Here is a 26,597-nt window from a genome sequence, read left to right on the forward strand (position 1 = left end):
ATAATCAACATCTATATCAACGCCCATTGTACAAGGTCTAGTAAATACACCAAACACATTATGTACATGCAACTCTAGCCATTGGTCGAATGAACGGCTCAAGAAACTACCGTAACATTATCAGACAGCGAACCACAATTCATCGGCAGCGTAATCCACCCCCCAACACCCGGCCCAGTCTCACTATGGTTAAACGACGGGTTCAACGCGAAGATGTGCCCGGGGGTCGTATTGTACTTGATCGCAAGATCCTTGTACGTGCCCCAGGTATAGTAATACGGCCTATACTCGCAGCGGCTCGGATAGCACTGCGGGACCTTGATCAAGAGCCCGCTTTCAATCTCAGCATCGATGTCACCAGAAGCTCCGTACGTCATGTGTCCGGCAGTGCTGTTCAGCGCTTCGATGGTGATGTTGAACTTAGCCAGGGCGATTTTTCTGATCGTATCGCCCTGAAAGATCGTGTAGGTGTGCGGGCCGCCGTTGACGCAGGTATTGGTTGCGTTTTGGTTGGTAAGAAGACAAGAATGCGAAGGATCTGAATGGGCGCAGCGCTGCGGAGGGATGTAGAGTTCCTCGCCGGTGTAGAGCATTTGCGGATCGGCGATGTGGTTGTAGCGAGAGATGTCGCAGACGGTGGTGTTGTAGCGGTCTGCTATGGAGAAGATGGTGTCATTGGATTTGACGGTGTAGGTGGTAATTGCATCGCCGTGCTGGCAGGAGGGATCGGAAGCAGCCATGCTGCCAATTAGAAAGAGGGACAGTGAGAGGAGAGTGTTCTTCATCATGATGGTCGTGATACCTCGTTGAATAATAATCAATGAATGATTGATGAATGAAGGAATGAGTCGCTGATGATTTGCTGATTTACTGCAACAGATGCTGTTTTTATACACTTGCCTGTATAGACAAAATTGGACAAATTGTTGACGACGTAGAACCACGCGTCGCTGTGATCGTCAGGAGAATCAACATGTCTTCTTCAACATTGTATCACAGATGCGAAACTGCTTTCTGTCGTCGACTAAACCGGAAATGTTTGATTAGATTCATAATTCGGGGTGGATTTCCATCTTGGGAAGAATATGGAAGATCGCAGACGGATATGCCTCAACTGATTGTAGACCGATTCCCGGAGATTAACCGTGTTCACGATCTTTATAACAAAGATAATTATACTGAGAGAAGTATCATGCTCATGGGTCTGTCCGTCTTTAGGAGAGGTTGATTACTAACTTTTCGACAGGCGCGGGGGACCGTCTGCCATTCGAAGTACACTTGTGGAGCTTCAAGAATTAATTCCATTTCAATCACCTACTCTTAAAAAGGAACATAAAGTAGTTTACCATTCTACTGGCCAGGTAATTACCGTAATATGTGTAGATATTTATTCTGCAGTCATTTGTTCACGCTACGCTCACTTCTCAGCGGTAAGTGCAAGTGCATTGCCGCCATATATGCTGGAGAAGTGCTTTTAAGGATGGATAAGTTGAATTATTTGAAGTCCTCGTGAGTCTGCACATATTCCATCGCTATTTTTCGTCGAGCTGCGCACGGCTGGGGCTCTGGCCGCCAGGGACAGGATAGTAGCGGAATTGAATTCCGACATTATATCCTATTATCTGATGCCATTCCCTTCCACACTTGTTTCGATCAAGCATGGTCTCATATTCTCGAACATCTGAACCTTCCAAAGACAATGACTTGCCCATGTAGCGAAATAGAAACTCGAATTACCGCATTAGGATCTGGTTTGCGAATGACCCACCGACATAGACCCACTTGGCGCCGGGTAAAATAAGCTTAATCCGAACTGAAGACAAAGTCCGAATTGGGTTCGCAAACCGGCACCAAATTTGTATCCCAACTCGTGGGGACGGTTATTGAACCATGGATTTGACAGTGTTGGTGAGGCGCGGGAAAAAGCATACTGGTTTTGATGAATGTTATCAACAAGCAGCGCGAGACTCCATAATATGCCCCGATCTTCTTGTGGTGAGTACAGTCGGTCATGCACCTGACTTCAGTTAACTGTTGAAAAGCGCTGCACATGAGAACTTCATATCCAGAGCCGGTATTACAAACGACCGTCATTGAAGCATTGAAGCACGCACACGGAACTCAAGATGGGCATGTTCAACTACTTCACAACTATATCTCTCCTACTCTACCAAGTGGCAGCCACAAGCACACCGACCGCTCAAACCCTCAACGGAACCTACAGTGGCCTCTATTCCCAATCCTTCAACCAAGACTTCTTTCTCGGTATTCCATACCTTCAAGCCCCCGTCGGCAACAGACGCTTCCACCCAGCAGACAGCCTTACCAGCGCCTGGAATGGAACTGTCGCAGCAACATCCTACGCACCGTCATGTGTCGGATATGATACCTCCGTTGACGTGAGCGAAATGGCTGAAGACTGCCTCTATCTCAACGTGATCCGACCTCATGCTGTCTCTGACTCTGCCAAGTTGCCTGTTGTCGTCTTCCTGCACGGTGGTGGCTTCTGGGGTGGCAGTGCCAGCGAGAGCCGCTACAACCTCTCCTACATCGTTGACCAGTCAACCAAGCTAGGTCAACCGATTCTGGCCATCAGCTTCAACTACCGTCTCAGTGCTTGGGGATTCATGTACAGCAACGAAGTCAGGGACACCGGCGCTACCAACATCGGTTTACGAGACCAACGCTTTGCACTGGCTTGGATTCAGGAGAATATCGCTGGGTTCGGAGGCGATCCGGCTAAGGTCACGCTCTGGGGACAAGATGCCGGCGCATCTAGTATCGGATTCCAGATCACGGCATATGAAGGCCGAAATGACAGTCTTCTGCGCGCTGCGATCATGGAGAGCGGGAATCCAACACCAATTCAAGGCCTGAACGGTACGCAATACTACCAACCTATGTACGATGCCATTGTGCAGCGGGTCTCGCCTTCTGCTGCGTATGCGGCTGAGAATGGCATGTCGGGTAGCAATACCTGTTTTGAAGCGACGGATCGGATGAATTGTCTTCGGAATGTCAGCTTCTCTGATATCAATGAGGCGATTAACTCGACGAACCCGAGAGGATGGTTTCCAGTTATTGATGGGAATATCGTGACGCAGCAGGCTAGTCGGTCTTTGTTTACGAAGAAGTATCTTGGGGTTCCTATCATCCTAGGTGCGAACACGGACGAGGGTTCGTTTTATATGCCGGATAGCAAGATTACGACTGATGCTGAGTTTGTGGATTTGATTACAAGTATCTTCAGCCTTGACTACTTCTTCCTGTTGAGCCCATGCTGACATTTCTAGACCCCCAATCCTACAATGTAGCTCCGGGAATCGCCCTCCCGAAGGTACTGGTCAACCAGCTAGCAAAAGCGTACTCCAACGTATCATCCTCGCCATGTAAGTTTGTATTTAGCCAACTAGTGAGACGAATTGCTAACTGTCATAGACATCAAAGCAAAAATCTACCAAAGCGACGCTACAATCAACGCAAACCGTAGACAAGCCTGCCAGGTCTACGCCAAAGCCGGTATCCCCACATACTGCTACCGCTTCAACGTCCCCGTGTCAGGGCATTTTACTGCTCAGCATGGAGATGAGCTGCCATACGTATTCAATAATGCCCAGAGCTATGTTTCGGACAAGTCTCGGGCTCAACTGGCCACTGACATGACTAGCAGCTGGGTGAGTTTCATCGCGACATTGGATCCAAATGCGTGGAAAAATAAAACGAACGCTTCCGCTTCGAGTGTCACGCCTACGTGGCCCCGGTATGTCTATGGAAATGCGCGGGAGATGGTTTTTGATGAGGATGGGAAGAGTCATGTTGAAAGTGATAATTGGAGGGTTACGCAGGTTAGCCTGATTAATGGGCCTTCGGGGATTGCGGTGGCGTATCAGAGGTAAAGCAGAGCGAGCAAGTGTGTACGGAGTGATAGTGAAAATTCAGGCCGTGTGTGGGGGAGCATAGCTTGGAATACTATCTTGGTAACATTCTGTATTTCCTAATGTTTTCTACTTGTAATGCAAGCCTTCCATGTACATGTCCGTCCCAGACTTGCAGCAGCAAGGTACCCGTATCCACGCATACAAAATACGCATGTGAACTCACCGTTGACATGTCACCCGAGTGCATAATTCCGATGTCAAGAAGATAAATATCGACACAACAATAGGAGAGCGCTCAGAGCCCCGTTGTAATACAATCGGACATCTAGCTGGAGAATGTAAAAAGGCTTATCTCCGAGGCGGGTCTGGTCTGCCCCCGCAATCGATCTGCAGATTAGTCTGAACCCTAAACTACCCCGAACGACGTAGACGAAGGAGTAATGTTTCATATTATATTGGCTATTGACATGTCCGAGACCTACAATGGGGCTTCTGTGCAGACGCGGGATGGTCAGGTACGGGATGCGGATGGGTAGGTTGTTCTAGCGCACCAATTATTCTTCGTGAATTCGTCATCTTTTTTTTTTTTTTTTTTTGGTACTGTAAAGATATAAATGCTTCGTTGGGTGAAGTTATCAGACATTATCCAAAGCGCTTACCTCTCTCGCTCAAGTCAAATTGTCTGTTTCCACTGAAGCAATGAAGATCCAACTCCCCGCCAAACTCGCCGTGGCGGCTCTCGTAGCCCTAACCACGGCCCACGGCCCCGACGACCACGAAACCTTCCTCGCAAAGCGCGAATACTTTTCCCGCGCCAAACATTTCCTCGACTCCTGCGCCGGACCCCTCGAAAGCAAAGGCGTCGAAGCCCGCGCCCGAGCCCGCCGCGCATCCATCGTCCACGAGCACCAGAAGCGTAACAAGGCTAAGCGCAACAACAAACAAATCCTAAATATCAACCATCAATATAACGGCTCATTTATCTCGCCTGATGACACTGATGCCATCTTCGTGGGGACCAGGCACGTCCTCTTGAATCCCTACGGTGATAACGGCCCGTACTACGTCCGCGGCGAACTCATCCGCGAGGACGTGAGAGAAGATGAACCCGGTATTCCGATCATCGTCGAAGGCCAGTTCATCAACTACGTTACCTGTGAGCCTGTCAAGGGAATGTGGTGGGATCTGTGGAATGCCAATTCCACGGGTGTGTACACCGGTGTCATCAACGAAGGAAACGGCAACTTCCTTGACCATAGTAACGTAAACCGCACTGCGCTTCGTGGGCTCCAGCAGGCGGATGAGGATGGTGTTGCGCGATTGACCACTATCTTCCCTGGTCACTACAGTGGGCGGACGAACCATATCCATGTTATCGCACATTCGAATGTCACCGTGAACCCGAATAACACTATTTCCGGCGGAAGTATCCAGCACATTGGACAGTTCTTCTTCGATGAGGATCTTCTCGACAAGGTCCGTCAGGTCTGGCCGTACACCGAGAATCCCTATGAGATCACCACAAACGCCGAAGATGATACCTTCCACCAGGAGACTGCGTACTCGAACTCCGATCCCGTCTTCCACTACGAGTTTCTTGGTGATAAGCTCGAGGATGGACTGCTCATGTGGGTGCGGATTGGTGTTAACGTCTCCGCGAGCTGGGAGGATGAATATAGTTTTGCGAGGACGGCTCAAGGGGTGAAGTACTCTTGTGGTACGGGTCGGATTACGAGTAACTATACGCAGGATGGGACTGATTGTACGAATAATGTTGATGTTAAAAATCTGCCGGGTGAGTCGGCGCCTGGGCCCGTTGTTTATCCTAATCCGCACAACAAGACGAGCTAGATGGTTGGCCTTGCTGGATGAGTTGAACTATGTATCAACATGTGCATATGTCTGTTTATCTCTGTTAGTCGCCGAATTTATTTGTTCATGTATCTCATTTCTACCCCGTAGAATTACGTTAGGATGGTGTGAAGCACGACAATCATACACCCAGCCTACTGGCTCTCTGTCCGCTCTCCCCTCTCCTCTCTACGCTCTGCGTACAGTGCCATAGCACACGGAGAAGAGTCCAAGGAAACATTGAGATCAGATGTCACCAGCAACGACAGCAAGCCCATGCCACTGGCAATCGCCCAATATTCGAATGGCTGCTGCGTTCGAATGAATTCCATATCTTCCGTATAGAAAAAGTACATTGCGACTGCGAAGGTCCCCAGACCGACGAGTGCTCCGCTCATCATTATGTTCCCTTGCAGCTGGGTTTCATAATGCGGCACTGTTGTTGGCTCAAAGACAACTGGTTGGTCCTTGAAATTTTGCACGTTGTCATATCCGCACTGGTTATCGAGGTTGCTTTGAATTTGCCGGAAGGTGTTTAAGACCTCGTGAAGGATATCGCCTGACCGTGGAGCATGGTTCACGGTTGTTAGAAGACAGAAAAGCAAGAAAAGTCTTTATGCGAGAAGATGCTGGCGACATTGATTGAGATCCATAATGAGCCTAGAGATAGAAAAACAGATAGCAATGAGTTAAAAGAAAAAGAATGGAACTTCAGCTCAGCTTGGTTCTGACAGTCTGGTGGATGCCAAGACCTTTGAACTCTGCTGACTCGACTTCAGCATAGTTGTAAGCAGCATTCCGTTCTTCTTGGGTAATTTGGCAGTCGTCGGTAATGCTGCAGATAGACGACTGGGGTCTGGAAGACATTGTGGTGGCCTATGTCTACAAGGACAATAGCCAGAAGAAGAGCACACGAGTTGGTGGGTAGTCGATGTTGTTTTGATTCTTGATCAGACTAAATATAGATGCAGTTCAATATCCTTCCAGGCAGTGCCCTTAGCGTGAAATGGAGAATCAAACACGGTACTCGCTGCCGCTTCCTTCAAGATCGGGAATGAGTGGTTCAGTGTCGCCATGGTCATTGTGATTGTTCTCAGCGATTTCCTCCTCTCCATGTACTCGAGCAGACGCCGTAAAGCTTTCAACGCAAGCCCCCGCCAGGAAGTAGTGCTGCCAGAGCGAGTGCCGCAACAGCCGCAGCAAACCCCGCTCGTCAAAATTGAAAGCAACCGCGATGATAGAGACGACATCGTGACATCTTATCCCGGAGAGAAATGTACTAGAACGTGCAATTCACCCTATTTCATGCTTATAGTTGCTGTAGCTAACTTGTTATACTCAATGTCACAGGCCCATTGAATATGACCGGAATCTGACTGGATCGCGACGTCGTGGACGTGGGTACTATCATTATTGATAGCATAGTGGAACAAAATCTGAGACAGGGTGCACATTTGCGAGGATGGATCACTGAGCCCTTATGCTTCTTGTGTTTCGTTGTGATGGTCAAGTGTTACGTGGATATGCTTTGAACATATTTAGTGCACAGCCGGAGTGTTTTGGGACTATGACAGGGCATACTCAGATAACCTGTAGACTAAACGGTGAAGCGATTTGCATATCTGCAATAGTACATATTCCGGAACCCTGATGACTAGCTCACTAGAATTCCACTTAGAACCTCCAGCAAAAGTGATAGTTGATGTCACATTCACGTGACCGCAGTCGCGGGTGAAGTCAAACCAAACGCGTCCTCAGCAGCAGCTGTGCCAGGTTTCATCCTCCCAGTCACTTCGATTCCACTCTTTCAACAGCGCATGATACCCCCTATCTACAGTTGATTTATCTATCTTTGACCAATTCCAAATCGCCGGCACCGAAACGCCCCTTTCACTCTTTGCCGTCCCGCGCAAGCGCTCAACACCCCTATCACCACCGTCACTAACACCGACAACCCACCGAAATGGCCATTGACTACAGCAAAAAGACTAACGCGGAACTCGTCGAGATCCTCAAATCCCGCAACCTCGCCCACACCGGCAAGAAGGCTGAGCTAGTCGCTCGTATCCAGGAGGATGACACCAAGAACAACGGCGGCGAGGCAGCTCCCGCGCCCGCCACGAAAACCGACGTCGCCGACGACGTGATTGACTGGGAAGATGACGAGGTCCCGGCTGAAGGTGCTACGAAGCCGTCTACGGAAGCCGGTGCTGCGGCGATCGCAGCCGGCGGTAAGGGCCAGGTGTCCAACCCGGCTGCCGTTCCGAACCAGAAACTCGATACCGATCCTGCTGCCACCGATGACCTTAAGGTGGAGGCTGCTGGCGGGGAGGCCGGTAAGGATGCTGCGCCCGAGCAGGCGGCTGAGGGGGCCGCCGCGCCGGCTGGGGAGGAGGGCGCGGCCGAAGCTGTTCAGGAGAAGCCTGCGCCGAACTTTGCTAAGGGATTGCCTATTACGGAGTTGGAAGAGGAGTTGAAGAAGCGCAAGGCTCGTGCTGAGAAGTTCGGGATCACCGAGGAGTCTCAGGCTGCCATCGCGCAAGCCGAGAAGAACATCGAGAGAGCTAAGCGCTTTGGAACCGGCGCGGACGTCGATGCTGGTGTTGGTGTCAAGGGGCTAGATGAAGCTCTTCCGCAGGAGAAGACTCGCAAGAGGAGCCGGAACGATGAGCAAGGTGGTCGCGGTGGTAAGCGACGTAACTTTGGGGGCAGAGGGAATCGCCCTCGTCGTGGTGGTGGTCAGGGTGGAAACAGGAACAAGACCAACAACGGCGGCAGCGAGAAGCCGCAACAGATGCAGTTGAGTGAGCAGGATCGCGCAGCATTGGAGGCAAGGAAGAAGCGATTTGCTGCTGCGACATGATCACGGTTGTATCTCGATACTTGGCACTTGACACCATCTTCGCACTTTTTTATCCTTTTGCTGGCGTTCGGGAGATATGATCGATCTAGGGTCTATTAGATATCAATACTATTGTCGTTGGATTCTTTACATATTCAGTTGTCTTCCTTAGGCCGCCTATTTAGCTATCTTCATACCCAACTGTCAAAGCCAACATGTGACCAAAACATGACCGACGCCGGCTGAAGGCCGCATTAGCACCAGCGCCGGTGCCTGATCAGCTCCGATCTGCAGCACTGCCGACACAGACTGTCCAATCTCGTCTTTCACAAAGGAAGGCGTGTTCAATACGACGGAGTACTCCGTCTCCAACAGACTCAAAGCCAGCAAACCAACACCAACAGACAAGTACACAACCCGTCAGTTTCAAAATGCCCAACGGAGGACCCGGAGCGACTTCATCCCCAACATGTCCTCCCAGCGAGCGAGCGCTATTAACCGCCGACTCCACCGGACACAATCACAATCACAGGCAGCCGCTTTTGCTGTGCTTTGCTTCGCGCTGCTTCACTGCCTTCTCCCTTCCTCTCTGGCGAATGAATCGCCATTTCCGCCCCATCACATTGTTTGCCCGTCGTGACCGTGTCAACCCGGTGGACTGACTCGTTTTCCAATCACCGCCCAGATTCGCCCTGTCGGGATTACCCTGGGCTTTAGTGGCGAATCAGAAAATTGAGAAAAGCGGGGACCCACGGCTCAGCTCCAGTATTTATGGTGATTCTCTGTGGTCAGTCAGGACTAACATTGCGCAAAGTACGGAGTACGCCGTGCAGAGCATCTGTACTTTACATGCTCCGTACTAGGTACGGAAAACATGCGATATGAGACAAATGCCAAAGAAACGGCGCCCGTGAACAGACCCAGGTTTGGCACTGCGGGCGGATAGTGTTCCTGTTCCCCGGAACACAGTGGATCGGGGTGTTCTGTGCAATCGGGGCTTTTGTTTGGGAGGTCAAGAATGGTAGAAATGGCTCGGGTCGAACCTTCTCGCCCTCCATAAAAATTGGTTACTGCCAGGCTAAACGGACGGCACAGCGAAAGATGGGGTTTGGATCTGAGCACTGCCGGCCGGGTTTTGACAAATCTTGATATACGAAGTACGGAGTACGGAGGACACGGGATTGTCAGATATTTTAGGATGATCATGTTCGTCCTAGTGGAAAAAGCATCTCTCGGGCGGTCTAGACAATTGCAAGGGAAAGCTGAAGATCGAGGGAGCCCACAAAGAAATTTTCAAAATCTTTCTTTACGCTCCGGGAATCATGTTTGGTGCTGTGCAAAGTATATGATGTCTCAAGGTCACTGAAGAGACTGCCACCGTCCAATAGTTGGCCAGCAGAGCCAGACGTCTCGAGTCAGATGTGATGCCTTTTTCTCCATGGGTTCACGGAACTATGATAGGAATGAACGCGATGAAGAACCTGTCCGTGCACGTGATCAACCATCACGTGGGATGCGATATCTGGATGGCCATAATTCGATTGAAGAGAAATAACTACGGAGTAGCAGAATGACAAATATCAGATACTAGTACGATTGACTGAGAAAAGAGAAGAAAAGAGGACAAAGACTGCCGGCATAGTGTCCGGATCCCCGATGTCGCCGGCATGATGAAGAAGACCAACAAAAAAAGTACATTCCTTTTTCTTGCAGACCACCTTCTTGACCTTCCTTTTCCTCCTGCCAATCCGGACGAATGAGCGGGCTCATCACGGCGCTTTCTTTTTGAAAACCCGGCGATCGCACCGGAGTCAATTCAATCAGAGCAATCAAATCACTTAGGAGACTCCCTTTCTCTGTCATTTTTTCTTTTTCTTTTTTTTTTCAAAATGGAGAAAATCCTGAGCCTAATCGGACGTGACAGGAGGCGATGTTCTGCTGTTTTCCCCACGCGTTATCCTTCAAAAGAAGCGCCTCGTGCTGTGCCCTCTTTCTCTATCTCCCTGCTTGCTTACTTACTAGACAACTGTCGCTCTTTTCTTTTACATTCTGTCTTTCCCTCCTTAAACAATTCTATGCGAGTCAACGTCGTTTGATTCTTTTTATATACTCTGACGTGTTTGCGGATCGCCACAGCCACAGCCACAGCGTGTGGCGGAGTGGGTGCATAACCAACCCTCGTTGTCTTTATTCGCCCCGGACCCTTTGCTCTACTAAAGTTGGAGCTCATAATCTTTTGGGGCCATCGGATTATTTAAAACTGTTTGAACATCGTTGGTTGTCTACCGTTTGCCATAATATACCCTGGTATACCCCACAAGATACCCGTTGAAACTCGATCCTCTCGTTATAATTGCCATCTGACATGGTATATGGACCTGAAATGATTCAAGAGTGTAAGTGAAAATTTGTATTCGGCCGGATTGCGACACTCACCAACATACAGAAACCGGATGAACACAAGACGGAATGATTCCAGATTCTGACCATCTTACACCCATTGACACTTCTTTCCTTTCCGAATTGGAGCCTGGGATAAACCACACACTCGGACTGTCATGTTGTACAAGTCTGATGGTGGCCGGCTCAGGCCGCGGTATCTCATGTCTCAAAGCCGGAGCACATCTTCAGTAACAGATTCGGCAAAGAAATCGGATGTCTCGCCTGTTTCAGCATCTTCCAAGTCGCAGGCGACAGCAAAACAGGTTCAGACAGATTGTTCATCGAAAACGAAAAGGACATCGCATCTTCCCAACGCCGAAGAAGCCCGTCCAAATGCCACATCCAGACAAAGCAGGAATGATGTCCGGTTATCACTGCTACCACGACTAGCTGCCCAGAATCAGACCTCTAATAGCTCCCAGACTGCGAACCGGACAACGCAGTTAACCGTCAAGTTCGAGAAGCAGATGCCAGATGAAGACCAACCACGGAATATGCTCCGCAGAAAGGCCCCGACAATCGGGCAACCTAAGAAACCAAACGGCCAAGGACCCGAAAAATTACGCGTCGTTATTCCGAACACCTCTCGCCCGGGTCAATTCATCAATGCGACTCCGCGTCTACCAGCTCAGGGAGAGATGACCAAGAACAGCCCTTCCTTGCCTGCTCAACAGAGTCAACCCGTGAACAAAGATGCTGAGCCAGCGATCCAAGGTCCCAAAGAGCTGGCAAGTCTCAGGACAACGATTAACACGCAGAATTTGCTGCCGCCCACGTTTGCATTGCATTCCGCGAGCAGTCTTTCCACAAAGTGTTCCGAATCGCCGGGAATATGGAGTAGGGGCTCAACGCCGACTACGACGATATCCTCTTGCTCTCCGGGAGTCTTCTACTCTCCCAAGATCGGCCATTCAAGACATTTCAGTCCCTCCGAGACCAGACTTCCCGTATATTCGCCGTTGACGCAGATCTCCAGTCCGCTGAGCGAGTCGGACCAAAAATCGATCAGATCGCCCAGTTTGGACAAAGCAACTGCGTCGCTGGCTTCGCTTGTCAATTCTGAACAGGAGGAAGCACCAAAGAACACAAGCACGTATTCTCCAAAGTCACATTTATCGCCCAAAAGTGCTCTTCCTCGAAGAACATCGGTTTATTCCAGTCTGCCGACTCGAACGAAGGTGGATACTCATTCTGCACAAAAGGACCAACAAGAACCGGAGAAAAGCGTTGCAGAAACTTTAGGATCGCCTACGGCACCGAGCAAGCTGAAGAACGCTGGGTCTGCGCCTTCTCGACCAACCAGGGAAGGAACCGATCAATTAGAGTCGGAACCATCGCCTGTGATCCGAAGCGATTTGCCGCCAAAAATAATGTCTAGCCATAAGCGGCGGGACTCTGTGGAAAAGAACTCCACTTCAAAATCCACGGCGCATTCCGCCACAACCTCGACCGATTCGCTCAATACCAGAAGACAATCCCGAATTCCGTCGCAGCCGACATCGCAGGTGATGCCGCAGAAACTCCCACGAACTTCTTCAAAGGAAGGATCGGAAAAACCAGATACAAAGAGCCCAACTACCCCATCCTCCGCAACGTCAAGGCGATTCGGCCTTTTCCCCAAGAGATCGAAGACGGAAACCGACGCTCAAGCCTCGGCACAATACCGACTCCCTCGAAAAGGCCCGGTCGCGCGAATAGGCCACGAAAGTTATGGAAAATATGCCCAACGTGATCGAAGAATGAGCTCTAGTAGCAACACCAGTGCTACCAGAACGAGATCCATGAGTACCACCGAGAACACGCCCAAGCCTACCTCAAGTCGCAAGGAGAGCCTCAAGAACAGACCGGAGCTTGATATTGACGACTTCTTGCGGAATCGCTTGGAACCTGTTGTTATCAGTGGCGGTGGTGGTATGGATGGGAGACCGTCGTTGATGCGGACGCAGAGCGAGCAGAGTGCTATGAGTGGTTGCAGTACAATATCACCGACAAACACCACGCAGACCGTGAAGGGTGCATATTCGACTGGGTGCTCGACTGATTCTCTGGCTACTTTGTCAGCAACTGCGGGTGATCCGAGCATGAAACCGAGGACAAATTCCGAAGGTGGTGGCCAGTCTCGTGCGCCGATTTCCAGAATTGGAGGCGCATTCCATCGTGCTGCAGCATCACAACCAACTGTTTCTCGATCTTCCAGTCAAATTCGCCCAGACAAGGCGCCAATCCCTCCAAAGGACCAAGATCAGAAGGGCAGAAAGAAAAGTTTCAGAAGTTTCTTCCAAAGAAGTCATTCCAAGCCGCGCAAAAACTCAACTACTGAAGTACCTTCATCCTCTTCAAATCAGCTCCCCGCGCAGGTCACCCCCGTGCCGGTTAACCGACCCGTTGCGCATTATGCTCTTCTCGATACCGATCCGGACTCTCTGGAAGATGTCATGCACGATATCGAGGACTCGCCACCAACGGACTACGATTATTCAGAATCCAGCCCACCGGCGGAAGCCCCAGCTGCTCTGAACATACGGAAATCAACTTTACTTCCCTCACCTCCGAGATTACAGACTGAATTCCATGCTGGTTGGCAGTCTCCGCCAAAAGTGTACATGAACAAGGGTCTTGCATCGTGCAGCCCTGGGACTGAGGAGAAACCAGTGGCCAGACGCCCAAGTCGACTGGCATCTATTGGTCGCATTCCGCAGGTGATTTCGAGAAAGGACAGGCAACATAGACCAGCAGCGCAGTCGTTCTCGAGACCTTTCAGTATGGCTGAGACGCCTTCTCTGACAGCGCCTGTGTTGAGCAATGACTTCCAGGTGCCGACGTGCTCTGAAGAGATGGGAAGACGGCCGAGCGAACCAACTAGATTGGGTTTCGACCTTACTCAACCGTTTGGTGACCCTACGTACAGAAGCGTCTTGGATCTTATCTCTGGGCCGTACTCTAATAACGAGTTTCTTCGGTTTTCTCCTGATAAGAACTCGCTGCCGTCTTCATTCGAGTGTAGTACTCCCGCAGTCACCGCCATAGCTCCCCATCCTGATAGTGATCTGACCGATGACGAGGTTTGGAAGGAATACGACGATCTCATCGACGATGTTCTGTCGCCTATAAGCCCGAAAACGACTTTGCCCGACTTTGCTACCTCCGATGACGATGAGAAGCTTGGGCTCGCGGCTTTGGCTAGCCAGACGCTGCAGAATGAGCTGGATGCTCCTCATCTTCCGACTCTTTTTGAGCAACCGTCGATTACTCTAAACCGAGCGTCTCAGTCCAGTGATGGTTGCTCCGTTCGGCTGCGCCGTTCTAGGATTGCTACTGCTTTGCGCTCGTCCTATGCTCCGTCGTCTCAGCCGTCATACAGTGATTTGAAGGCTGGTCAAGAAGAGGAAACGGGAGAAAGTGAAAAAGGCGGTCCGTCGTCGCCTTCCCTCAAGCTTGTGGAAGAGCAGCAAAGCTTTCCCCTTTCCCCGCTTAATCCCTCCCAGAGCTTTGAGGCATGTCGACAACGTAACACTATCCTGTTCGACATTGCCGAACGTGACCGTGAAGGCCCAACAGCACAAACCAACATCCGCTCTGGTTCTCTTATGACAAGCCGTTGGTTGTCCTTCGGACGAGTTCTGTTCAGCCCCGCCCACAACCACGTGAAGTCCGGTGAACAGGAGCGCATCCTTGTGATTGATGGATTAGGCAATGACGATTGGTCGTTCTACTGCGCGCTGACCTATACTAATGCCGACGTGTACAACCTCCATGTTGGCCTGACCCCAGCCGCGTCGTCACATCCAGCTGCCTGGCAACCACCTACGAACCATCACACCGTTTACCATGCGGATCTTGCAGACCGGTTCCCATTTCCTAAAGGTCACTTTGCAGCTACTGTCTTGCGGTTTCCGGCTGCGTGCTCCGAAAGTGTTCAGGATAATGTCGTTTCGGAGTGTAAGCGTGTACTTCGGCCAGGTGGCTATCTGGAAATGAGCATAATGGACCTCGACATGGTGAACATGGGCATTCGCACCCGGAAAGCTGTCCGTGGTCTCAAAGAGCGTACTTACGTCGCCGATCCTAGCATTAGCCTCAAGCCAGCTAGCGACAGCATCCAACGTCTACTTGGTCGTCACGCCTTCGATAACCTCCATCGTTGCATGGTCCGCATCCCGGTGGCGGGGGTAATCACCCGGTCCTCCGCCTCATCATCCTCTACGTCTTCATCGTCTTTACACCCATCGATGTCCATCCCCGCCGCCACCCGCTCAGCTCCCTCCTTCGGACAGGGTTCTAATAACCCTTTCATCCCCAGACACAACAAACACGGCAAATCCCAGTCCAACGACACCGACCTCTCCCTAGGCGACCTCCTCTCCGACCCTGTTCCCTCCCCGTCAAATGACGAGTCCATCCGCAAAATCGTCGCCAAAGTCGGTCGTTGGTGGTACACGCGGTGCTACGAGATCCCCGTGCTGCCGGACGGGGATGTCGATTGCCGAATTTGGAATGATGGGAAGGTTCTGAGGGAGTGTCAGAAGCGAGGCACAGGGTTCCGTTTGTTAATTGCGCATGCGCAGAAGCCGAGTGAGGTTAACCGCAGGACGGCTAGCGTTTAGCTTGGTTTCTTTTCGAGTTTTTGGTTTATATTTGAAATTTCTTCTTCTTTTGGTTGCTTTTTTCATGAGGAAGGGTTATGATTATGATGATGAGATATGGATTGGTTGGGTTTTTGAAATTGTTTTATTCTTGACGACCTGGTGTCGTTATTTGTTTTGATATCATGATTCTGGCCATAACTTATACTTAATGATGGATACCATTTATACAAGCATACGGATCTACGTTCCCTCTTAGTCTTCACTATGTGTGCTACTGTCATACATTGGCACATGAGCTGAGCATATCATAGTAGTTTAGGTATACCATTTGATATGGTTTCCTGAATACTGAACATTGCATAAAAGGATAAAAGTCCACATGATTAGCCCCTGACTAGTCCAATCTCATTTCTTCGGTTCCCTTGCCAGAAACAATTGACAGCGACTAACGTAATCCACTAGCGAGCGGCCACATCCACTCCTAATCCTCCGCAGTTTCCAGCTTCGAAGCCATTGAACCCAACACCATGCCACCAAAACTGCCTAATAAATCAAGAAATTCAACTGAGCAAGAGGGGCGGGTCTTACCCGCCATATCCGCTTCAAAGGAGGAAAAAATTCACAATATTGCAAAAACAGCGCATGTCTATAATGTCCCCATACAACACTGACGACAACTTAATGGCCGTGAATTTTGAGCTGAGGGATGCGCAAATTTACACAAATTGACTAAAAATGAGAAGGACTCGATTGTACAATGGGTATTGTCATTAGAGAAGCGTGGAGCAGCTCCAAAGCCAGCTCATATCCAAGAAATTGCCAATGTTTTGCTCTCCAAGAGTGAAGATGCTGATGTCAAGATAGTTGGTATCAATTAGGTCACCAACTTCATTAAACAACATGATAAATTAAAGACACACTTCTCCTGGCGATACAATTATCAGCGCGCCAAATTTGAAGACCCAAGGATCATCCAACAATGGTTTAACTGTGTACAAATCACTATCATCCATCATGGGATAACATCTGAAGATATCTACAACTTTGATGAATCGGCTTTGCAATGGGCCTGGTGACTACTGCTAAAGTAGTCACTAGAGCAGAGATGACTGGCAGGCCATTCCTTGTACAGCCAGGGAACTGAGAATAGGTAACTGTGGCGGCTCAACGCCATACAAACGGCCGATATAGACAAACAGCGTCAACATGTCAAACGACGCCATACAGTTCTGATCGCAATACTTTGGGACATAAAAGGACCCATTGTCTTGATCATATTTATAATTAGATATAGAAATGCATTTATGGTGTTTGAGAATGATCTTTTTTCAAAAAATCGCTATTGCGGTGGCCACTCGCTAGTAGATTACGTTATCATAAAATCCCAAGACTGAGAATGCGGACGAGTCTTGATTCAGGTTCTCAATGACAGAACCCACCTGGTACGAAGATGTCTTCTCGTGCAATTGTGCGGCTCCTCAACATGAGGACCACTCTAGCTTGTCAATGGTGTCGGAGTTCCAAGATCAAATGCCAGCATAATGGCACTGCTCCTTGTTGGGCTTGTGCGTCAAGACCAGGGAGAGAATGTGTTCTCAGTCGACCGGGGCGTCAAAATAAGCTATTACATGCTTCACAGAGAACCTGCCAAAGATTGAGGTCGGGATTCCGTCACCAGCGGATAGTAGACCGAGGTGGCGAGCGAGATGTGCTGCAACATGCTGATCGTCAGGAATCAGCAGACTATCGGTTAAATATTACGCCAAGTCCAGCTGGCATTGAAGGACAAGCAGGATCAGTCGCTCAATCTGAGAATCCCTTATTAGGGATTGCTCGTGAAATTGTTCTGACCGCGACTCAGACATTCATCCGACAATTCACCATGTTCAGCTTCTTGCATGAACCTACGCTATTTGACGTTATCCATGGAAGGGGTGAATTGGATATTCGATTCTGTGGCATACTTGCATTATGTGCACGGTTTATCCCAGCCTTGGTCGACCAACATGATGGTCGATGTGCTGCATCTGATTATTTCGCAAGCTATCTTCGCCGGAATATAACGTGTGAGATGGCTGCGAGTGACGATATTGCACGGTCTAGACTGTCTTGCTACTGAGCTTTCATGATTGGGGATGCTGTAAAAGTTCCCAGGCCTGGATGTATAATGGTACGATGTACCTTCCCTAGAGACGGAGCAATTGTATTGCTGACTATGGTGCAGGAATGGCCGTCAGGAAATGTCACATTCTATACATGCAATTGTCAAAGTCGGATGAGGAAAATTCTTCCAGTTCTCTATATGCCGAGGAAATTCGAAGAACAATGTGGGCATGTTTATTGGTTGAAACTATGCTGGGTGGCGGGAAGTATAGTCCCTTGAGCATCCAATTAGGTCGCTACGACATCCCTCTTCCTTCGTCCGATGACAGCTTTGCGTTCGGCATTTTCGAACAGCACGATTCGATTTCGCTAGAATTGCTTGACTTCGATAAAAGCAACCCACTTCCGATTCAAATGCCAACGAAGCATGGCGAGCCGTCATTTTCCCTGATCATCCAGGGATTCAATATCTGGTCGGTCGTTTCGAACCGGGTCTCCTCGAGAGGACAGAAGGACATTCCAGCATGGGAAACTGACCCCTTCTGGGGCCGCGGCTTGGAGGCTCTCGAACACTGGCGCGCAGCGCAAGGGTCTCGAATGGTGTATTCGCCGGGAAACAATAACCTGCAAGCATATATAACGCGTAATCAAGCGGAGCGGTTCGCATTTCTCAATCTCATATACTATATCACAGCATTATTTATCCACCGCCAACTCACCCGCCTTCTCCCCCATCAGAATGGGCCATCAGAGACTACACATCCGGGATGGCTGCACTCCAATTCCAGTAGTCGAAAGCTTTTGGAGAATGCTAACAATATCATACATCTGATGAAACATCTTCATTACGGAATCGACTTGCGAGCACCTTTTACGTGTTTTTGTGTCTTCAATGCTATGGCAACAGTTGCACACGCGCATAAATGGTTTCACACGACTCCTGGGACCCAAGATGCTTCCGAGCTCCTCGAATGGGGTGTTGAATGGCTACGAGAGGCAGGCAATCATTGGGAAATAGCACAAGGATGGTATAATACCCTTACGGAGATCATTGCAACTTACGATTGTCTGGACATGGGCAGCCCCCATCTATCAGACACTCAGCGTCACAAGCTATCACATATCCATGACAGGTTGGCGCGTCTTGATGAATCAAGTGCCCCGATAGCCCAAATTCTTTCGCCTCAAGACAGTCAGCCTGAGCAGTTGGATATCGGGACTCGAGATCCGCAGCAGGAGGATTGCGGCCAATATCCTGCGGTGTGGAATTTAGAGACTGGTCAAGAGAGCCAACTGCTAGACCTTGACCCGCATAATCCTTCTCTCACCGCACTTCAAAATGGCCCATTCCAGCCGCCTGAGGGGCTCGCATTCGACCATGATTTTCTAACGGCTGTTTTGTCTGATCCATCAGGCAATTTGATCCCAATGCATTAGTTGAAAAATTCTCGATTCTATTACATGCATCATATAATACATCATCTCTCCGAACACCCCGCCTACTTTCTTGGGCCAAACTTTTCCCAAGGCTCGGAAAACCCGGCGCCTCGCACCCATAAGTCACTAAATATCGTTCCCACGGTGTCGACAGCTGCAAGAAAACATCATGTTAGAATACGGCAATTCGCGGGAGCAGATGTCGACGTCACTTACCGAGATTACCAATCTTCAACCACATATCCCCCGTAACGCGAAGACCTCTCTTCTCCGCCTCCTTCTCATACGGACGACACAACTTCTCAGCATAGGCTACTGCGCGGACAAATTTAGCCAAATGCCCATCATCGCTAGGATGCTTGTAACTCTGCGCGAAGACTTCCGGCCATCCCAAGTGGATCGGGTAGTTCAGGATGTCGTCCACCTGGGGATCCGGCATGTTGCGGGATGCCCAGATTAGAATGTCCGTTCGTCCTTTCATTTCGAGAAGACGCGCTTTGTTCTTACCACTAAGATATGGCAGCTTCATGAAGGCGTCGAAGAAGATTGCGAGATTTACGGCGTGGATGAAGAAGTCCAATTTTAGCTGCTTTTTGGGATTCTGGGCTGTGGCGGTCCACCGGACTATATGCGCGCATCTCGGTTAGTCTTCTAGCGTGATATGGAAAACGGATCGAACATACCCCCTGTGTTGCTCATTTCGACAAGTTTGTCCTGGATCTGGTCCTCGGAAACCGTCCACTGCTTGCAGTACTGAACCGTCTCTGTCCTTGCACGTTTCAACAGACCATCCACGAATCTATCCGTGTCTCCGTGGTGGGCCCTGCCTTGACCTTCTGGTCAGTCCGCATTTGGTCTATTATCTCAACCAGTGTCTTATCCCCGCGCAGACCAAGGCCTCCGGCAGTTTCCTCAGCAGGAATAAAAAAGGCTTCGCCTAGGTAATCCTCATGCACCGACGCTTGCGCAAAAGCCTGAGCAATAATCGCAGGCTGCTGGAACTCAATTCCAAAACCCAGGTGAATAATCGGATGCACAAGTCCCGCAAACATCCGTGAAAGCAGGGATTCAGCCAATCTGTCGCCGCTGAAGAGATACTCGTTCATAACCTCAGGAACGCCCTTGGTATCGATCTCGCGCTGGAAGGAGGCGAGGTAATTCGGGTACTACTCTTCATGGAACATATGTTTCATGAATTCATCCTTGTTGTAAAAGGATTTTATCACGTTTTCGTTCCGTGGAAATACGGGTCGTTGGCGTTTATCTTCACGGTCGTATTGTACTTGAATAGTTTCGGGTGAGGCTCCGAGGGCCCAGATGGTGAGCATCAAATGGACGATATGGTCTGTGACTTTGTCAGTGTCTAAATACTGCGTGATTGATGTTGTGAGGTTTCCTTACTGTGAAATTGGATCATGTTGAGATAGACATGGTGGTTTTCCATATCATGCTGCAGCACCTCGCTGACCTTGCGGGCAGATGCATGATTGAGACCGGATGTGCCGAAGATGCCGACATGCTCTGGGGTGATGCAGATATTCGTAGCAGTGGCCATTTTTACTTGTCCTGAGGGCGATTGAAGAAGGATGACACTTCTTTGTATATACGGAGAAAACAAACATCCTGTCGGTTTGCTTGAGGTTAAATATACTTCCCTCCCCGCGTGAAGTCATGGCATGGAACAGTCATAAAAGCGCCTGTTTGTAATCAGTTTCCCATGGTTGAATGTAACCAAGTAAGCAGCCGTGGGCCAGACCAGGTACATTAGGATTACTTTCGGGTTTCGCATTCGAACGTCTCGGGACTGAAGTTTCGGGTTTCCGAGACCCGAAACCCGAAGTATACGTATCTTGCATTGGTTACCCCAATACTTTGTTCAGTTCCAGATTGAAATCGAATGAATAAACTAGTTCCAGATTATTGAAAACTACGTCTAGATCGAGGCTCCAGATTATCTGACAATGATCTCATTCTTTCCATTCTTGGGATCTCTATACTGATTCTTTTCGGGCAATTGTACTTCATCATGGGACTGTTTATGGCCGGCGTTTACCCTGGTAAGGATACTGCTATTCCGTACTTGCCATCTCGGTCAATGATGCTGGCCTTTAGGGGACTGCGCTGCCACTAATCGGCATGATGAGGGATCCTCGGACCATGCACAAGAGTGTCCTAACCAACGGAGACTACGATGCGTCGACACGGGATCGAAGCAAGTTCAAAATATTCCATCTGTCTTTTAAGCATTAAAATTCCTGTTTTGCAGGAAACCTCAAGCTACGTGCGAGCCGTTCCTCAGGATAATCGAGGGGATTTCGACCAGTTTATGGAATGGATGCAATCTCTAGATGAAGAAACCCAAGCACTGTTGGTACATACTTCCTGCAAGTCGTGTCCGTATGGGATCTGCTGCGGCGTTCGTCCAACAATGCGCTTAATGCGAGGAATGACGACTTGCAAAGGGCGTATCAATTTGTTTCGGCAAATCAGGGGTACTAGAAGATGACCTTGGTGTATATATATGATGGCACAAATAGTGCAACTGACGTAGCAGAGAAATCAGTACCACAGGTATTGATAACCAAAAAGTACTACTATCCAAATAAGCTAGGTCGTCGGTGCGATTATACTCATAGTCCCCCAGGAGGGCCTCGTCGCCAGACTGTAACCGGGCTGCCAGGATCCGTCAGCTGAGCAGCATGGTGATTTGAGACGCAGAGCAGATACATGTTGATCCCCCAAATGCGGCATTTACCATGAATATAGAACGTCCTTATGCCTTATTATCGCACTATATCACTGCGGCTGGTCCACAGTATCCGCATCCGTTTCACTTGCTGGTCTGTCTGGGGTAGATTAAGGGCCCTACACCACCAGGTAGCCGGTCTAACGATTCAGCTCCTAAAACGCCTCATAATCTTAAGCAACTGGAGAAGCAGGTATCTACAATCAAAAAGCTTTTTAAGGCAGCGTATGCAGAGTCCTCCAGGTCTAATAAATGATGCAATAAACCGGCTTGTCAAAGGGTGTGAAATTCATATGAATAGTGCAATTCTTCTTTCCAAAGAAGTCCAGGATTTACGGGTTGCAATGAGAGAATGCTGCAAAAGAAGCGATCTAAGCGACAGATAGCTCATACAGATGGCCTTTCTAGTCAGAAGGTATAGAGCTTATGCAGCAGAGGAACGAGGCCCAGTAGGCTGAGGATACTATACAGATGGAGACCGCACCATCCACATCTCAACCACTTGTACGGGCGCCACCACGGTGTTCTGATTGCAATGTTTTGGGACATAAAAGTACCTCCTCATAGCAGTAGTAATTAGTTTTTATACATAAATGCATTTTCGGGGGTTTAGAGTAAGCCTGTTTTTCGACCTAGGTCCGGGACAGACGGGACATGGAACGCTCGGTAGTTGATTACGTTATTATCTGGAGCGACGACTCGATGAGTAAGCAGCGCCATGGTCATCACGTGATGCTTTGATGTCACGTGGATCTCTCCGGTTTTTGCGCGCGACGTTCGACCACGGCATCCAAAGCATCCAAGCCAACGCTCGATAATCCATCGCCAGCGAATCGCACCCTTGACCATCATCCGAATCGCCGTTCATTGCGGTAGCCTATCCGGATGTAGCCCTGTTAATCCTGCTCGGGATTGCTTGTTTCTGTCTCATCGTTGGGATTCTCCTAGCTGTCCATCATGTCTGACGGTAGGTCCCACCTCTTGTCCCTGTGTATCTAATGTCCCCATTACATAGCTAATCATTCCTATAGCTGATTTCGAAGCCGTTCGGAGGCTACAAGCTGAGCGGAACGCTGCAGCAGCTGGAAGTAAAGGTTCAAGGGCCTTTGATCCGTCTAGCCAGCGCACTGACAACTCGACCAAGGCCTCCCTGAGTGAATCCTTCGACACGACGCTCTACGATCGCGAAGGCGCCGACAGATATGCGGGCTATAATACTTCGATTGCCGTGGATGGCGATGACGAAGAAATGGAGGATGCTGACGCTGGTCATCGTCTGGTCGGACAATATACTGCTACCAAGGATCAGGTTGATGAAATGGCACATGGAAATGGTGTTGAAGAGGAGGACATCCTTCTTGGACGCGAGAAAGCGGCCAGGATTGCGGACCGAGAGACAGATTACCAGAAACGCCGGTTCAACCGCGGACCTTTGACGCCTACGAGAGCCGATCCCTTCGCCGCCAACACTCATGCGAATGTCGAGGGAGAGGGTCAGACTTATCGTGAAGTCATGGCTCTGCGTGAGCTTGAAAAAGAAGAAGAGCGTATCCAGAAGCTGATCGCAGAGAAGCAGGCCAATGGCGAAAACGGCGTCACAGAGCACGAGGCCACCCTGACACTTGAGGATAAAGAAAATGCCGAGAAGGGTTCCACGGTCTCTGTTGCGTCTGGTCGTAAGCGCAAGCAGCGATGGGATGTCACCTCGGAGCCTACCGAAGCCGAGCCTACGGCACCCCAACTCGGAGAAGCCAAGCCAAAAAGATCACGCTGGGATCAAACGCCTGCCCCTGCTCCTCCAGGCGAGGAAGCGACTAAGCGTCGGTCGAGATGGGATCAGGCCCCCGCACTTGGGGCAGCGACTCCCGTTGGCAACCAGGGTCTTGCAACCCCAATGCATCCTTCCCAAGTAGGTGCGCCTATGATGCCAACTAGCTTTGGAACTGATATCTCTGGTCGCAATGCTCCCTTGTCGGACGAGGAGCTTGACTTGATGCTCCCATCTGAGGGCTATCAAATTCTCGAGCCTCCGCCGGGATATGCCCCCATTCGAACCCCTGCTCGCAAACTCATGGCTACTCCGGCTCCTGTTCCTGCCGCGGGCGGAGGGTTTATGATGCAAGAGCCCGAGAGTGTTCGTTCCCTTGGGAAGCAGTTGCCAACTGACATCCCTGGTGTTGGTGATCTCCAGTTCTTCAAGCCAGAGGATATGGCGTACTTTGGCAAGCTGATGGAAGGAGGCGAAGAGAACACTATGTCAGTGGAGGAAATGAAAGAAAGGAAGATCATGAGGCTGCTCTTGAAGGTCAAGAACGGCACGCCGCCCATGAGAAAGACCGCATTGCGTCAATTGACGGACAATGCGCGGCAATTTGGTGCTGGTGCCCTGTTCAACCAAATCCTGCCATTGCTCATGGAGAAATCGCTGGAGGATCAGGAGCGCCATTTATTGGTCAAGGTCATTGACCGTGTGCTTTACAAGCTCGATGATCTCGTTCGCCCCTACGTTCACAAAATTCTCGTCGTCATTGAACCTTTGCTTATTGACCAAGACTACTATGCTCGTGTGGAAGGTCGGGAAATCATTTCCAACCTGGCCAAGGCAGCTGGCCTTGCTACCATGATCAGTACGATGCGTCCTGATATAGACCACGTCGATGAGTATGTCCGAAACACGACAGCTCGAGCCTTCGCGGTCGTCGCCTCCGCTCTTGGTATTCCGGCTCTACTCCCATTCCTTCGTGCGGTGTGCCGCAGTAAGAAGTCCTGGCAGGCCAGACACACTGGAGTTAAGATTGTCCAGCAGATTCCTATTCTCATGGGTTGCGCTATCTTACCTCACCTTAAGGGTTTGGTGGACTGCATTGCCGACAATCTGAGTGATGAGCAGGCCAAGGTCCGGACTGTTACTGCGTTGGCTGTGGCCGCGTTGGCCGAAGCTGCGAACCCGTACGGTATCGAGAGTTTCGATGAAATCCTCAACCCTCTTTGGACGGGAGCACGAAAGCAACGCGGCAAGGGTCTTGCCGCATTCCTCAAGGCTGTCGGATACATCATTCCTCTGATGGATGAAGAATACGCCAACTACTATACCAGCCAGATTATGGAGATCCTGCTTCGAGAGTTTTCGTCGCCAGATGAAGAAATGAAGAAGGTCGTCCTGAAGGTGGTATCACAGTGCGCAAGCACTGACGGTGTGACAGCCGGCTACCTGAAGGAGCACGTCTTGACCGACTTCTTTAAGAGCTTCTGGGTGAGGAGAATGGCGCTGGACCGGAGGAACTACCGCCAGGTGGTTGACACCACCGTCGACCTGGGACAAAAGGTCGGCGTTGGAGAGATCCTGGAGCGGATTGTTAACAACCTGAAGGATGAGAGCGAGCCGTACCGCAAGATGACTGTGGAAACCACTGAGAAGCTGGTTGCGTCTCTCGGTGCGGCAGATATTTCGGAGCGATTGGAGGAACGGTTGATCGATGGTGTTCTTTATGCCTTCCAGGAACAGAGTATTGAGGACATTGTGATTCTCAACGGATTTGGAACGGTTGTGAACGCCCTCGGCACCCGGTGCAAGCCGTATCTCCCACAGATTGTCAGTACCATTCTGTGGCGACTGAACAACAAGTCTGCTACTGTTCGTCAACAAGCGGCAGACCTCATCTCGCGAATTGCGATGGTCATGCGGCAATGTGGGGAGGATCAGCTTATGGGTAAACTGGGTGTTGTGCTTTACGAATACCTCGGTGAAGAATACCCCGAGGTTCTAGGTTCTATCCTAGGTGCCCTTCGATCAATTGTCACTGTCGTCGGTATCAACCAGATGCAACCACCGATTCGTGACCTACTACCTCGTCTGACTCCTATTCTTCGTAATCGACATGAGAAGGTGCAAGAGAACACAATTGACCTGGTCGGACGTATTGCTGATCGTGGCCCCGAAGCCGTCAACGCTCGTGAATGGATGCGTATCTGTTTCGAACTGCTGGACATGTTGAAGGCGCACAAGAAGGGTATCCGTCGGGCAGCCAACAACACATTCGGTTTCATCGCCAAGGCTATCGGTCCTCAGGATGTCCTTGCCACTTTGCTCAACAACCTGCGTGTGCAAGAACGTCAATCGCGTGTGTGTACCGCCGTCGCCATCGGTATCGTTGCGGAAACCTGTGCTCCCTTCACCGTCCTCCCAGCCCTCATGAACGAATACCGCGTCCCCGAACTCAACGTCCAAAACGGTGTCCTGAAAGCCATGTCCTTCCTCTTCGAATACATCGGCGAAATGGCCAAAGACTACGTCTACGCCGTCACCCCCCTCCTCGAAGACGCCCTCATCGACCGTGACCAAGTCCACCGCCAAACCGCCGCCAGCGTCGTCAAGCACATCGCCCTGGGTGTTGTTGGACTCGGCTGCGAAGACGCAATGGTCCATCTTCTCAACCTTGTCTTCCCTAACATTTTCGAAACCAGTCCCCACGTCATTGACCGGGTTATCGAAGCCATCGACGCTATCCGCATGGCTGTTGGTACCGGTATTGTGATGAACTACGTGTGGGCTGGACTGTTCCATCCTGCACGGAAGGTGCGGACGCCGTACTGGAGACTGTACAATGATGCTTATGTGCAGAGTGCGGACTCGATGGTGCCGTATTATCCTACTTTGGACGATGATGGGTTGGACAGGGCGGAGTTGATGATTATTGTTTAAGGGGTACGAG

At 50.1% G+C, this 26,597-nt stretch overlaps 10 protein-coding genes across 10 annotated transcripts; 6 read left to right on the forward strand and 4 right to left on the reverse strand.

The window, feature by feature from the left end:
- Nucleotides 1-98: 98 nt before the first annotated feature.
- Nucleotides 99-788, reverse strand: ACHE_50778A (uncharacterized protein; the record flags this gene model as incomplete). Its single annotated transcript, XM_043280533.1, has 1 exon — nt 99-788. The coding sequence occupies one exon, from the start codon at nt 786-788 to the stop codon at nt 99-101; it is 690 nt and encodes a 229-aa protein (XP_043138102.1).
- A 1,338-nt stretch (nt 789-2,126) lies between these two features.
- Nucleotides 2,127-3,896, forward strand: ACHE_50779S (uncharacterized protein; the record flags this gene model as incomplete). Its single annotated transcript, XM_043280534.1, has 3 exons — nt 2,127-3,240; nt 3,294-3,389; nt 3,439-3,896. The coding sequence occupies 3 exons, from the start codon at nt 2,127-2,129 to the stop codon at nt 3,894-3,896; spliced, it is 1,668 nt and encodes a 555-aa protein (XP_043138103.1).
- A 465-nt stretch (nt 3,897-4,361) lies between these two features.
- Nucleotides 4,362-5,729, forward strand: ACHE_50780S (intradiol ring-cleavage dioxygenase; the record flags this gene model as incomplete). The annotated part of the gene is made up of 2 exons (XM_043280535.1): nt 4,362-4,410; nt 4,552-5,729. 2 exons carry the CDS (start codon nt 4,362-4,364, stop codon nt 5,727-5,729), a joined length of 1,227 nt encoding a protein of 408 aa, XP_043138104.1.
- Nucleotides 5,730-6,440: 711 nt separating this feature from the next.
- ACHE_50781A (uncharacterized protein) lies at nt 6,441-6,596 on the reverse strand (the record flags this gene model as incomplete). The annotated part of the gene is made up of 1 exon (XM_043280536.1): nt 6,441-6,596. The coding sequence occupies one exon, from the start codon at nt 6,594-6,596 to the stop codon at nt 6,441-6,443; it is 156 nt and encodes a 51-aa protein (XP_043138105.1).
- Nucleotides 6,597-7,692: 1,096 nt separating this feature from the next.
- On the forward strand, nt 7,693-8,592 carry ACHE_50782S (SAP domain-containing protein; the record flags this gene model as incomplete). The annotated part of the gene is made up of 1 exon (XM_043280537.1): nt 7,693-8,592. One exon carries the CDS (start codon nt 7,693-7,695, stop codon nt 8,590-8,592), a length of 900 nt encoding a protein of 299 aa, XP_043138106.1.
- A 3,791-nt stretch (nt 8,593-12,383) lies between these two features.
- On the forward strand, nt 12,384-15,617 carry ACHE_50783S (uncharacterized protein; the record flags this gene model as incomplete). The annotated part of the gene is made up of 1 exon (XM_043280538.1): nt 12,384-15,617. The coding sequence occupies one exon, from the start codon at nt 12,384-12,386 to the stop codon at nt 15,615-15,617; it is 3,234 nt and encodes a 1,077-aa protein (XP_043138107.1).
- A 2,334-nt stretch (nt 15,618-17,951) lies between these two features.
- Nucleotides 17,952-19,139, forward strand: ACHE_50784S (fungal specific transcription factor domain-containing protein; the record flags this gene model as incomplete). Its single annotated transcript, XM_043280539.1, has 1 exon — nt 17,952-19,139. One exon carries the CDS (start codon nt 17,952-17,954, stop codon nt 19,137-19,139), a length of 1,188 nt encoding a protein of 395 aa, XP_043138108.1.
- Nucleotides 19,140-19,201: 62 nt separating this feature from the next.
- On the reverse strand, nt 19,202-19,838 carry ACHE_50785A (uncharacterized protein; the record flags this gene model as incomplete). The annotated part of the gene is made up of 3 exons (XM_043280540.1): nt 19,202-19,293; nt 19,356-19,763; nt 19,823-19,838. 3 exons carry the CDS (start codon nt 19,836-19,838, stop codon nt 19,202-19,204), a joined length of 516 nt encoding a protein of 171 aa, XP_043138109.1.
- An 80-nt stretch (nt 19,839-19,918) lies between these two features.
- On the reverse strand, nt 19,919-20,694 carry ACHE_50786A (questin oxidase family protein; the record flags this gene model as incomplete). The annotated part of the gene is made up of 3 exons (XM_043280541.1): nt 19,919-20,305; nt 20,366-20,484; nt 20,541-20,694. 3 exons carry the CDS (start codon nt 20,692-20,694, stop codon nt 19,919-19,921), a joined length of 660 nt encoding a protein of 219 aa, XP_043138110.1.
- Nucleotides 20,695-23,134: 2,440 nt separating this feature from the next.
- PRP10 (U2 snRNP complex subunit HSH155) lies at nt 23,135-26,587 on the forward strand (the record flags this gene model as incomplete). The annotated part of the gene is made up of 1 exon (XM_043280543.1): nt 23,135-26,587. The coding sequence occupies one exon, from the start codon at nt 23,135-23,137 to the stop codon at nt 26,585-26,587; it is 3,453 nt and encodes a 1,150-aa protein (XP_043138111.1).
- Between the last annotated feature and the right edge of the window lie 10 nt (nt 26,588-26,597).

This window comes from Aspergillus chevalieri, chromosome 5 (genome assembly GCF_016861735.1).
Source record: "Aspergillus chevalieri M1 DNA, chromosome 5, nearly complete sequence".
Taxonomy (NCBI): domain Eukaryota; kingdom Fungi; phylum Ascomycota; class Eurotiomycetes; order Eurotiales; family Aspergillaceae; genus Aspergillus; species Aspergillus chevalieri.